General features: G+C 35.8%; 1 protein-coding gene across 1 annotated transcript in view; it reads right to left on the reverse strand.

Moving 5' to 3' along the window:
- EMC2 (ER membrane protein complex subunit 2) overlaps positions 1-14,648 on the reverse strand; it is a 49,316-nt gene that overhangs the window by 7,422 nt on the left and 27,246 nt on the right. The window contains exons 6-9 of the mRNA XM_038174924.2: positions 5,511-5,596; positions 5,285-5,344; positions 2,862-2,943; positions 1,649-1,759 (exon numbers count right to left, since the gene is read on the reverse strand). Coding sequence (XP_038030852.1) covers positions 1,649-1,759; positions 2,862-2,943; positions 5,285-5,344; positions 5,511-5,596 — 339 coding nt within the window. The remainder of the gene's footprint in view (positions 1-1,648; positions 1,760-2,861; positions 2,944-5,284; positions 5,345-5,510; positions 5,597-14,648) is intronic.

Here is a 14,648-nt window from a genome sequence, read left to right on the forward strand (position 1 = left end):
CCTCTGAATTCAGCACTGGTGAGACCTCACCTCGAATACTGTGTTCAGTTTGGGGCCCCTTACTGTACATGGGATATTGAGATGTTTGAGCATGTACAGAGCAGAGCAACTGAAGCTAGCAAAGGGACTAAAAACAAGTCTTACGAGAAGCAGCTGAGGGAATTGGGGTTGTTTAGTCTGAAGAGGAGGCTGAGGGCAAACCACATTGCCCTCTACAACTACCTGAAGGTAAGTTGCAGCAAGGAGGGAGTCAGTCCCTTTCTGCAGGTGACAACTGATAGGAAGCAAGCCAACAGCCTCAAGTTGCACCAGGGTAGGTTTAGACTGGACATCAGTAACAATTTCTTCACAGAAAGGGCAGTCGAGCATTAGACAGGCTGCCCAGGAAGTGGTGGAGTCCCTACTCCTGGAGGTATTTAAGAAATGTATGGATGTGGCACCGACAGACGTGGTTTGGTGATGGGATGCAGATGGTCAGCAGTTGGACTTCATGATCTTGAAGGTATTTTCCAACCTAGATGATTCTTTGATTCTAATTACTGTACTAATGGCCAATCACATTCTTGTCAATAGTTCTGTTCAGGCTAAAGATTAATTTTGAAATTGTAGAAAATTCTATTTAGAAATTGGACTGAGAAAAACAAACAGATAAAAAAAAAAAAAGTGTTTTGTTTGTTTGTTTTTAAACAGTTATCAGTCATAGTATGGTACTACCCTTCAGCAGTTCAACATCCTGCAAAGAAGAGCATAACTTCAAATACTTTTTCAAGAAATTATTTTCCTGTGTTAATTATCATAATTATTTGGAAAACATGGGCAAAACTTACAGCTTAAAAGCACTCCAACTAAGGAGACAATTGCAAAGATCAGCTTCTTGAAGTTGCAGAAAATAACCAATCTCAATGCGCTTCATAGATAACACAAGCAAGGTGGCATCTCGTGATGACATTACACAAGTGAACTCCTAAACATGGGGATTTATAGCCATCCAAACTGTCTGAAGATGCATTAGTGTTAGTCACTAATTAATATTACGCAACTGAAGCCTCTGGGAGTCCTAACGCCCCAAACAGCTTGAGGTGAAGGAAATTTTAACAAACAATAATGCTTAAAAATATTTTAAAATAAATTAATCTTTGCTGAAGTTGACCTGAAAGATAGCTTGATAGCTAAAGATAGTTAACCTCGGAAAATGTCTACACTGACAGTCAAACTATGTGAGAATATTGATGGGGAAAAGAAAAATTAAAAAAAAAAAAAAGAAAAAAGTGTTTGAATTTACATATGGAAGTATATGAAGGAGAGACCTTGCTTCTATAGGAAAGCACATTCAAAAGCAGCTAAAATTACAGTTTATACTTCTTAATAAAACATTTTGAAAACTGATTTAATAATGTATCATTACCCTATCAGGGATACTGGAAGCAAGATGCACATACTGGAATAGGGGTGACAACTTCAATGTCTTATTACTACTTTTGATCACTGGCACAGAATTGTCTATACTCAATATTTAGTAACAGTGTTAACAATCTAAACCACTAAGTTAAACCAAAAGGAAGAAAACCTAGCAAATAGTAAAGGAAAACATACACACATAAAGACATTCAAAATGATAACATGGAAAATATATAATCAAGGTGCTTACCATATAAAGTCCAAACAAAGCTCTCATATTTCTGTTGTTAAGCTTCAGTGCTTGTGCAAAATACTTTCTTGATAGCTCAAGGTTTTCAAGCCCCCCTTGAGTGTATTTAACCTGTAAAAATGATAGGCTCTTGAAAGTTGCATGTCACTCTTGCCTCTAGCATTTGCTCTTGATTCAAAGATATTATGAAATTTCTTGTCACATTTGTTTCACACAAATATTTCAGATAAGTTCTACCAAAGGCAAGACACTGGCCTGTGAGAAATGTTAACTCTTTTCAATAAACACAAAAATATTTAATTATAGAGAAAAAAGTCAGGGTTAATTTAATCAGTTGCTAAAAGAATAAAAAATGATTATTTTGCACCTATTCATACTTACAATATTGGGATAGCCTCTTAAGAAATTATGACAAACTCTCAATCTAAAGCTAAATTCTGACTGCTATAAATCCATACTAACTCTAAACTCCTTCAGTGTAGCATACACCAGTACAGAAAAAAAACAAAAAAATTGTCTTTCATTAGCTATTCAACTGCAAAACAGTGTACAAAATTTAAAGATCACTCCACTATTTTCTACTAGTTTTGCCTGTTATTAAAACAAGGAAGATAATTATTAGAAGACATGCTTCACAGATTTTCTACCACAAAGTTATTTAGACATTCAACTTTCGATGTTAATTCAATTTTATCCATTTTAACAAAACCAATTAATTCCACGCAGTTAAAATGTAGTTTAGGGAAAAAAAAATCATACATCTGAAAAATGAATACAAATGACTAAAAACGTCGAGCTCGAACTTCAGTGTCCTCTTTCTACCCAGTGCTCTTTCAATAAAATAATTCTTACTTGAAGGATTCCAAGACCTGGCTCCACAATAATAGGTAATACATCATAACTTCCTAGATATGATGTATAGTCTTCCATTACTGTTGAAAAATTTCACTTCTTATTTGAAAAGCACATAAACATTTCAACAAGAATTGCTCATTTAAAAGGAATTTTTATCCTCAATAATTCTTACCCTTACTCTTATTTATACATTAGTCACATTGAGCAACAAAATATTTTTTTTAACACTCAAGCTCTTTGAGAAATTAACATTCTCCTAGGGAAAATTAAAGAAACTTTTTTTATTCTGTTTTCACCACTTCAGTAACATAAAAGCAGAACACATTTAAGTATAATTGATTTTTCTGAAAATACTTACTTCAGCATATTGCTGACAATACAAGTGGTTGTGTGGATTAGTCATCATAAGCTCCTCTAAGCAGAAGGCTGCCTTTGCATAGCTGAGGAACATAAAAACAGTGGCATATAAAAACAAAAGAATACACAGCTCTCTCCCTCAGTTTCTCTACAATACAATACAAGAAGCCTTACTTTTTTTCATAACTCCATGATTTACAATCAAAAGACATTTTTTAATTTTCAATGATGTTTGAAACCACAAATCACTATTTTTTACATCATAAACAGTGAGAAATATACAAAATGTATACACCTAACACCAACTACAACATAGTTCATTTTTTTTTTTCTACAAGAAAATTCAGCTACACGATGATTGATTTAGCATGGTATAGATTGGAGCATTTACACCGTTGGTTATCTATCTATCGACATTCAACCACAGAAATGCGATCAAAAAACATAAGGAAAGTTCTAAAAGTCAGACAGCCCAAATGCATGCAAGAAAATAGCATTATACCAGTCCAAACTGGCAACGACTTGTCGTTGCAAAAGACTTGTTCTTTATATGAAAGCTTTCAGGAAGAATTACAAGACAAGCTTATAACAACTTTGTTCCGGTTAATAAAAATCCTAGCTTCACAATATTTTGACTAATAGGGTTTCCTGCAGAATTTGCGTCTTCTACAGATATGTGATAGCACACAGAGCTTATATGACAGGAGTCCAAAATACAGAGAGACAAAGTTCATAATGCCAGTGTTGGTAGATATTTAATATCAGAGCAGAACCAATTTAGCAGCAATGAGAATATTAAACCAAATAATCAGTCAAGTATTATTTCTTAAAATAAGCAAACTGTTTTTTTCCTATGATCATAGCAATAGTCAGATATATATCTCAAATGAGATATATCTCATTTGGAGATAAAAGGATAGTAGACCAACACTCCAAAAGCAGAAGCTGCAGTCCTATCGGAACAGAATGAAGAACTGAGGACTACAAAAACCTTGTAAATATAGGAGTGTTTGTTAACAACAGTAAGAGCATGGTGATTTCACAAGCAAGACAGAATTTGTGAGACTGATAAAAAAAGTGATGAAATATTTCCTTTATTTCTAAAATTAATATTCAGCTGCTATTTTAACCGACTGATTTTTTCTCCAAATCACAATAATTGTAATAATTAATGATACTGGTAAAATAAAACTACAGTGAGAACAGCCAACTTTTTCAATAAATTGAAGGAAGTTCATCTTTTTTTTTTTTATTAAAAACCAAGGCAAATACAAGCAAAACCAATTTCCTTCTCAGGCTTTATTATATGATTTTGTAATAAAGATTACAGGAAAAAAAAATGCTGACAAAAGCTGTAAAGGAATATGTATTCCATTTATTCTATTACAGCCGTATTCCAGCTCCACCAACAGATTTGACAGCTTAAATATATTTCTAAATATATGTGTATACATAATATTAAATTTCCATTTTCTTGGAAAAGTTGGTGAATTTCTCAAAAGAAATGGAAATCTGTGACATCAAAATTCTAGATTAATCCCAAAGTCAGCATTTGAAAGAGTTTAATAATTATTTGTGAGAGTGAGGTGGAAGGAGAGACAATGGGGGAACAAATTTTTCGTTGCAGTGAGAAGGGCTATTTCTTGAGAGTTTGATTCTTTTACTACTCTCTAGAAAGCAAGGAAGGAAACAATGTGATATAATTTAGGCTGGGTTGAAGAACTAAAGTGGGGGGGAAATACGCCTTTGGGTGGGGGTTAGAATTAATGCTGTGATATTAGAAAACTTGCACTAAGGCTTTGAGCTAATCCTCTCACACTGGGATTTCCTCCTGTCACTACAGCAATAAAAAAAGCTAACAAAAACATTAAATATCCAATAAGCAAGTTACTACAACACTCAGCATTCTTGATTGCACTGGGTTTTGTACCCAGGCGACCAAATTCCTCTAACTCTGGATCCATGTTTTATTTATTTATTTTTGAAAGGTTACTAGAAGTTCTTGCAGAGGTAGGCTAAGAGAAAATAAGAATGCTACATACAAATGATGTGATAAATTGTTTTTAGAGGTAAAGAATTTAAAATCTGTAACTAGTAAAATATATCACTTGAGTGAAAAATTATAGAAAATGCATACTGCTTATTGCCACACTTAAAACATTTATTTTAAAATAATGGATTTAAAAAACGACTGAAACATACTAGTAATTAAGTAAATTATTTCTGTTTAAAAATAAAATACCTTGTTAAAGCACTAGTAGTCAGACAAGGCTGATTCTGTGTTATTTCCTGACAAAGCTGATATTGGAAATGAGACTGTATACTTTCTAACACTATTCCTTCAAAACAATCACCAAGGTTTTTGATTTGCACAGAGCGTAGTTCAATTTAATACTTTTTATGTGGACTCAGCAAACAACTTACTCATGCTCATTGATGTAAAGTTCTGCAAGTTCATGCCAAGCTTCCTGGTCTCCAACAAATCTGTACAGAAAAAGGCAAGAGAAGAAAAAAAACAAAAAGAATGTGTGAAGGGATTCTGTAAATGACCAGCCTGGAAGCAAAGCGTAAATCAAATGCAAATTCCATTTTAATTAAAAAGATTTATCAGAATAGCAAAACACAATCCGTATTCTTGTGAGACACTCACTGTTCCAGATACTCATTCAGCTCTCGGATGGCCTCAAGATTTTTCCCCTGGGCTTTTCGAATGGCAATCTTACGCTTTCTTGCTGCCTATGGGTTGACATTAATAAAGGATTAAGGTCTCATAATTCCCTGGGTTTTTGTAAAGAAAGCAATTTGACTGTGCAAATTATTATCTCAATACCAGCGGAATTCCACTGCAGAGCAACTGCTAGGTTGGAGTTTATAAACATACCCTATGACATCCCACTGAGAGACTGAAAACCTCTTCTTACAATCACATTATGTACGCCTTTCTTTGGAAGTACAAACTGTATGCATTATTTCATTCAAATAAATGACTGTCCAGATTCTGATAATTACAAAACAGCAGGGGACGCTAATCTTCAGCCGTTCCAAAGACCCCCACCTTGCCATTCACAAGGTCCATGACTACAGAGGAGAGATGGGGACTGGGTTTTAGAGAATCCCACAGATGCACCTTGGTTGCCACTTTATGGCTTTCAGCCACTTTTAACGATTCTCGTCAAAGTGCTGAATGCAATCTTTTAATTCCTGTTGAACATGCATCAAGTTCATATGCAACCTTCACACCACTTCTGAAAAAAAAATCAGGCTTTTCAATGTTAAGGGAACATAAAGCGGCCATTTCAATGGCAAAAGCAAAGAGTACTCTGATACATAGGTGGAAAATGTGTTTCAACATACACAATATAAAAACAAAGAGTTAAGAATTACACTTTATTCATATTTCAAACTCCATATAAGTTGTTACAGAACACCAAAAGAAAGGATATAGAGTTTTAATAGCTGATTATACCAGATTTCAGTCCAAAATTCCAGTTTCTGAAGTTTCCTGGTTACAGTTCTCGAAAGGCAGAATATCCCTCTAGAACACCTAACCTCTGGGAGTTTTAAATTGAGGTGCACTTCAGGTGTAATTCAAAACAACAGCTATCCGTCTCGCTAAGCAGTCTGACAGCACTACACCTCCACCAGCCGGAAAGTCATCAGAGCTGGGGTCTGACAGAATGGAAGGAAAAACAAACTCCAGCACAAAGTGCCCCAAAGAACGAACGCCATCTGGGCCATCGCTCCATCAGATAATATTCATGACAAAATTGTATGCTTTTCCTGTAACATACTGCCAGTGCTTATTCCTTGTACCTCTCAGCTCACTTTGTACCACATGAAGTGGTTACACAGCTGGGTACAGCCTTACAGAAGCCTTGACTGCCCGGGAACACACAACTCTGCCACAAAACCTCAAAAGATTTTAACCTCTGACATCAAGATAGCTCTGAAACTGGTTTCTTCATGATGTACCTTCCTACGGTAACAGTCACATTAACCCTGCAGGGGTTTCTGTAGTTTTACGGTATTTTAAATGTGACTGTTCTTTTATGTAATTTATCTTTTAATCATCATTTGACAATGTTAATTTCTCTTGGAAGAGCACTGGAGCACATCATTTACGTAAACTAGTTCAGGCTGGTTGGTAACACAAGAAACCAGAAGTGCTTTTAATGCTGTCAGCTCATTCTTTCCTCCGAGCTCGTCCCCTTCACCTCCCTCACGAACACACATTCAGTGCAAATTCAGTGAAAATGACTCGAGCTAAAAATCTATCACTCTTCTGCTTAAACACAACGCGGAGGTAGAGAGAAAATCTGTAGGACGGATCAGGAGACAAACGAGGACACAGGCAGTGTGGCGGGTTTACCCACAGTCACTCCGTTATCCAGCGCTGCTTTGTCAAACTGCAACCTGTGAAACTACATTCATCTTCCTGCTATTACTGGGAGACGGTTGGCCAAAATCCATAACCGGCTCGGGAAATTTTAACTGCTGACCACATCTATCACTCTAACAATAATATACACTGCTTATTCTCCTGAAAGCTTTTGAAATAATGATAACAGCACGATTTTATATATATATGTATGTATTTAATCTTACAAGAATCATCTCACATGTTTATCAAATTGCAACTACTACTAAACAAAAAAAAAAAGATGACAAAAAAAAAAAAAAACAACTTCATTGCTCCCTATCAAGTTTTCTGAAGAGGTCTCCAAGCATTTCATAAAGCAGGTCGTTATCCCTGCCCTGGGGGAAACGCTGGGGCAGCGCTGAGCTGCCTGCCCAAGGCTGGGATTACACAGCTCGGTGACCTGCTCGCTGAGCAGGAAACCTGAAAGCAGGGAAGAGTGGGGATAACCTCAGCCAAAGAAGCACAGCGTGCAATTATGACTTACGAAGACACAAGTCTCTTTTGCAGGTGACAGACTAGCTACTTTAAAATGCAGCTTGTAAATTGAAAATTCGGTTGTTATTCGCAAAATTTTAAGAAAAAAAATCATTAGACCAGAATGGTCAAAAATAACCCGCGTGAGACTGAAATCATCTGTTTAATATCTAAAATCAATCAACGCATCTGACAACTTAATTTGCAATGACAACCAGGCACAGACTACATGTAAGCCATCCATCCTCTTCATTTCTAACGTAACTCCTTCAATCGCATGCAAAGTCCTCCAAAAGCGTCTGCAAACAGATTCTCTCCATGGGTGCTTTCCTTCTTGACCACAGGACTCCCAAATAATGTAAATCACTGCAGCCTCAAGATGTTAATTTACAAAAAGCTACAACTATTTCTAGTCACAAACTTAAACTGATGTTTACCTATAAAAAGCATGCCATGTAATGTAATCAAATATCGAGGATACCAGGATTAGTCATGATTACTGAGATCTGATGGTAGCACTTGAGAGTAAAATTAATTATATGCACATTTGATGGATTTACTTGCTTCTAAACTGCACACAACATTTCCTCAAAATAACGTTTTTTTAGTTCACAGTTGAGAAAAGCAGTATTTAAAACTTCCCATTTCATTCCCCTTATCGAAAATAAAACAGCATCTGGGCTTGAAATCTGCACTCACTTCACTCACAAACACACCTTCAAAAGTCCTGGGATAAGTTAATTTATTTAAAGAGAACTCTTTGTAAACTAAGACAAACTGACATTCAAAACAGTGCTGACACTCAAAGGAAATATGTGGGAAATGGATGCACAATGTGTTTTGGAGTGACACAGAATTTTTGAAAGTATTTAAAATTGCTGGGAAGAAACCAATGGTGCTGTAGAGTTGTTTTTTTGGTTTGGCTTTTAAAAAGTAATTTACAGCATTTTTCAATCACGTAAATAAAATTAATACAAAAATGTTCAGAGAACATTGCCAAGAGACATTCACATAGATGCTCAGAAGAGATTGAAAGTATTTGGATCTGTGACTCCTAGGAGTCATAAGACTTCTAAAAAATAAAGACCTAGAAACAAAATAGTATTGCTTTTACCTGTACTCACAAACTACTCCTTCATCTCACTTTCTCGCTTTTCTTAAAAGACCATTAAAACTATCAGTTAATTTTTTAAAATAAAGACTGATTTCAATATGACTCCAGTACTCCCTGTTTTAAGAAAAAAAAAGTATGAAAAGGCCTAAAAACTAAAACCAGACCTGGGCAATTTTGTATGTTGTAAACTTCTCTCTCTCTCTCTTTTTTTTTTTTTTTTTTTTTTTTAATTTATGCTGTCTCTGACCCTATCCAGGTCCCTGTGTGCATCACTTTCCTCCTCAGTGAGCTGGGCCTCACGTCCAGGATGCTTCCTGAGCATTCCTGAGCATCTTGAGAGTAGGCTACATAATGACAAACATAGCATCATTTTCTTCTTTATTTCCATCAAATTAAATCAAGTGTTTTACTGCACAGCACCACTACCAATGATAACAACCACTCTACCAGGCAAAAACTAGTTACTTTTAAGAAAAAAGGCAGACTCAAAGCAGTACTGCAGAAGATTATCATACATACCACTCGTTACCTGCCTTAATAACAGGTGGTTTGAAAAAAAAAAAAAAAGTCACTTCATGTTTTATTAATGTTTCAGGACTTCGTTTAGTGTAAGTCTCACATTTCAAAATATAAGCTCGTTTTTGAGCTTTTCTGAGCTCATTTTGACCTACTGCAAGACACTAAAAGACTGCAGAACGCAGAGTATAAACCTGTGCAATCATTAACTTCAAGTCCACTAAGAATTGTCACAAGAGACCTATTTTCAACTACCAGATTTGAGATTGAAATCTGTGTAGTATACTAAAACAGTTGTAACAATTGTGTTTAAAAAGATAGGAAAATAATGTTCAAACCTTACATCTCAGTTCTGCACATCACAACAATAAGAATCTTAGGAACTAGTCTGATACGAAAATGAACTCAGTCTCCTTCCACCTTAAATTGAAAAAGAAAAAAAAAAAAAATTCTATGCTGCAACAAGATATGCAGTGTTTGACCGTGCAGAACCTATGACATGGAATTCCCCCTATCAGTTTTCCAGGGTTTAAAACAAAATACTGGAATGGTTATTGGCTGATTCTGTAAATCCAGCATTCTTAATGGAAAGATATATGCCATCTTAAAGAAACACTTATACCGTAATCAGTATCATCTGGACTAAGGTACTTTAGTATGTCACATTTATTAAACAGTGAACCTTTCCAAGCTATTTCTTTTAAAGACTAATAATCCCCAATCTGGCACAAGAACTAATCCTCCATTTGTCATGATTCTTTTTAATTAGCATTAAGTAGACTCAAAGTGAAGTTAGGATTTGAACATTTATCAACTTCTGCACTCGATTAGTACAATATACCAACAGAGAGTCTACGATCTGTCTAATTTCATGGTTGCAAATAAGGTACTAGGAGGAGAATTGTCAAGAACTGACACGTCGAAGAAAGGAGCAATTTCCTATTTGTTTCACTGCTGCAATGTTAATATTGTAACTTAAAATAAATTCATAGTTTGTTTTTTGTTAAAGATATAACAACTTAGAAAAGGGTCATTTGGCCTAAGAGTTTGACACATTAAAATAATTTCCTTCAAATTGGAGTATGCAAATTAAAAGCGTGAACAACTACAACAAAGATAAAGGGAAGGAATTATGTGGACGTCAAAAAATACCACATCATTTGAATACAACCACCACAACAAATATACTGTTACCAGATTTTTTATTTATTATTTATTTATTTATTTTTAAGTTAACCAAGGAAGACAGTTAAATCAGGCCAAATCTTGTAAATGAATCTATGCAGGCACAGAGCTACTGACTTGAAACTGCTGCTTTATGGGTAACGTCAAGCATAAGTAGCAATGGTCAACACAATTTTTTACAGGGTTCCAGAGAGGAATCCAACAAACCCATAATGTCTACCACCAGCACACAGAAAATTGGTAGAAGCTATAAAGGCTAAAAATTCATGCCTGGAATTGGAAAACATGAAAAATGTTATATATCAAAGAAAACTCAGCAGTTTAGACAAACGAAAGTAAAGCTTCCCAGATCTACTGGAGTTCTTTGAGAGAGTTACTAATGGTGTGCATGAATAAAGCTCCATTTAAAAGTCAACTTTGACTTCAACAAGAATTTCAAAAGGATCTCTCACTGGAAACTCTGGAGGAAACTGAAGTACCATAGAGTAAGAAGGGAAGGTCTTTGTGTGGATAAATTTATTCTAAAAATACAATATGTAAAATAAAAAAAATAATTGTCTACTAGTCAGTTCTCTTCACTGAGAATCCCAGAGTCACCTGTACTAAGAGTTATTGCTCAGCATTGTCATAAGTGATCTAACAGGGGAATTAACAGAGATGTGCTCAAGTTAATTGATGATAATGAGTTATTCAAGTATAGAAGTCAACTGCAAAGAATAACATTCACAACAGAGAATGCCAGCGTGAAAAAACGGCCCTTGAAACTCAATCCATATAAAGGGATATATACAGGGTAAAACAATACTAATTTAACGTATGCAGCAAAGTTCCCTGAATTTGTTTGGTCAGAAAAAAGATGCTGGAATTGCAATGAACAGCTCTACAAAATGTCAGTTCAATGTTGAGAAAAGGTCTTAAATAAACAAACAAAATATATCTGCTCAAACCCCCACCAACAGCAATACTAGAATTATCAGAAAAGACTACAGAGCAGCACACATCAGTGGTATCATTTTGTCATTGCACTATTCCATAATGATCTTGCTTTCTGAATACTCACTGCAGATCTGTGCTCTCCTTCCTCATCTAAATACAGAAGAAAATCAGAAAGGATGCTGGGAACAGCAGCAGGGTTTCAGGGTACAAAATGGAAACAAGAACTGCTAGACAGGTTAGGTTAGGACTTTCTCTTCCCTCAGCTTAGAGGGAAGAAAAATGCAAAAGATCCATAAAATCATAAAGAATTAATAAAGTGAACAACTAAACAACTGTGTTTACCATAACAGAAAAATTATGGATATTAAATGAAATTGTTAGGTTGAAGGTTCAAAAATAAATAAATAATTGAAGATGTGCCCAATCCACAAGTAAATGATGAGGCTTCATCACTGAGTGATACTGTAGACACCATATTTATTACAAATTTATACAAGTTCAAAAAAGCATTTCAAAAAAATCAATGCAATGAAGAGCTATAAAATATACAGTTACCACTTCTGGCACAGGAAAACCATAGCAAGAAGATTAATAGAAACTGGCAGGGCAAACTAGAGCACACTGCACGACTGCCCTGTTCTTATACACTTCTTCCAGTATCTGCTATTGGTCACTGTCAGAACACGACAAGCTAAATGCACATTTGGCACAATTTCAGTATAGCCCTTCTTCTGTTGTCAAATACTTAATTTCAAGGGACAAAATCCCCCACCAACATTCAAAAAAAAATGCTACACCCACAAAAGCAAAACACAGGAAAAATGTTAGAAGATACTTTGCTGCTATCTCACTTCGTTGATATGATTCATCAAGAAGCAAAATAAGTCTCACAAAGGTGGATGATGCATGTCAGAAGTGTCAGTAGATGAACACATTTTTTTAGGATCCATATAGTACATCCCCAGCTTAATCACCAGATCTCCTCAGGGACTATCCAAAGAAGCAGCTGCAGCTCTTCATATCTCTCACTAACTCCATCCTGTGCCGGGCACAGTGCCAAACTTTCTTTGTCAATTCCCCTTAAACCTACCACCATACAAACCTAAGTATAGGACTAGTGGAATCTTTCCTGGCAGGGCTAGCAACATATTTAATGAAACGTTCACATCGCTTCACAGAATTCCCTCTATTAGTAGGTATTTCATTTAGTAAGCAATTCTGCTTTTTTGAAACTTAAAAGATTCCAGTAGATCAATGTACAAATCTGCAAGAGCTTCAGAGGGGTCTCTGTCTGTTCAAAATGAATGTACGGCTACTGACGGAGTTGAAAAGAATTACCACTATTCAGATGATAAATAGATAGACAGTGCTCAAACAGTGCTTGTTATTCACATCTTGTTTGATAAAGATAAGGAACTGGAAAACAAATAATTTACCTATATTACAGAATCACAGAACAGCTTGGGTTGGAAGGGACCTTAAAGTCCATCCAGTTCCAGCTCCCTGCCATGAGCAGGGACACCTCCCACCAGACCTGGCTGCCCAAAGCCCCATCCAGCCTGGCCTTGAGCACCTCCAGGGATGGGGCATCCACAGCTTCTCTGGGCAGCCTGTGCCACTTCCTCACCATCTTCTGAGTGAAGAATTTCTTCCTAACATCTAATCTAACTCTCCCCTCTTTTAGTTTAGCCATTCCCCCCTTCCCTATCAAGTCAAGGTAGCAGTAATATGCAATGATAAAAAAAAGCTAGGAAGAACAAGCTCAGATTTAATGATACATAATTCCTGCCTATTTACATGATACACATTCCTAAGACATCACTCTTTTCTTTCTAGTGTGTGGATTCCCATCTCTAGATGGCTTGACTGGAAAAATAATCTCAAAATAGTATAGAAAAGTGTTAATTCATATAACTCTATGCACATAACTTGTTCCTGTTCATTCTGAAAAACAGAGCTGTTCTGGGTGAAAACAGGGTCTTTCTGGGTTCTTAAAGTACTTCACTATCATGTTATGAAAATTCCATTTTTAGTTCTTCGTTCAGTGAGACGCAATTACTAGATCCATAAAGTTAATGAGATTATTCACATGCCCTAAGCTAAGCAAGCATATACAGTGTCTTCTTGTATTAAAAGCTTAGCTGAAAAAGCGTCAAGAGAAACAGCAGAAGAATGACACCAATACAGACTTCAGATTTTCTGTGGATTAGAAAACAGAACTGTGTCTTATCTCACTTTCCCCTTTTGCTGACTAAGTGCTCTGCAATCTTCTTGATGGGTGAGTTGAAGAATCGGGACAAACTGCAGCTGTACGAGGATGACAGTGGAGTGGTTTAGACACTGACCCAACACTTGGACATATGAACCCCATTTCGTTTCTTATTATCAGCCTTCTTTGTGCTCCTGGACAGGCCACTACAAGAAAGGCCCGATTCACAAAAATATTTAGCTATTTAGTTACAAATAGATGGGTCTTCATTTAAATTGCTCCCCAAAAGGAGAAATCTTTGCTAGGGTAAAGTAATGCAAAAAGGCATTCAACTTAATCTGATGCAGACATATACACATAGTTTAAAAATTACTCATTTAATATCCATTACAGAATTGAAATTAATGGCAAAATCGGAGAGCTGTCTACTTTGAAACTGAGCCCTAAAAAACTTTGCAGAGCTGTGCTTTCATCTGCTCTCCACATGTAAAATGACAGCACTGTTTCATCTCACATGGATGCTGTGGGACAAATGAGAGGAAAAAAACACTCAAGACACTACTTCTTCTGTAAGAGCCTCGTCCCAAGAAATTATGACTTAAGCATCAATTAGAAAATATGGATGTATCAATTCCAAGCAAATTTCCTATCAAATTTTACAAAAGCAGTTTATCCAGAACATAAATGCTAATGTAGTATCCATAACACTAATAAAGATATTGAGAACATTGTGAAAATGAAGTTACAAATTAAGAACACCTAGAGATTGACTCTGGCTTTAAATTTCCTATTATAAAATCGTGTCAAATTTTAGCCTTTATGATCTTAACCAATACAGCTCAACTTCACTACTCACTTCAGAAGACTACTGGTCATTTCAAGGGCGTGCAGATTTTGGCATTACTTAAACAGCATGCTCACCATTCAGCACTAT

Source organism: Anas platyrhynchos, chromosome 2 (assembly GCF_047663525.1).
Source record: "Anas platyrhynchos isolate ZD024472 breed Pekin duck chromosome 2, IASCAAS_PekinDuck_T2T, whole genome shotgun sequence".
In the NCBI taxonomy this organism is placed as follows: domain Eukaryota; kingdom Metazoa; phylum Chordata; class Aves; order Anseriformes; family Anatidae; genus Anas; species Anas platyrhynchos.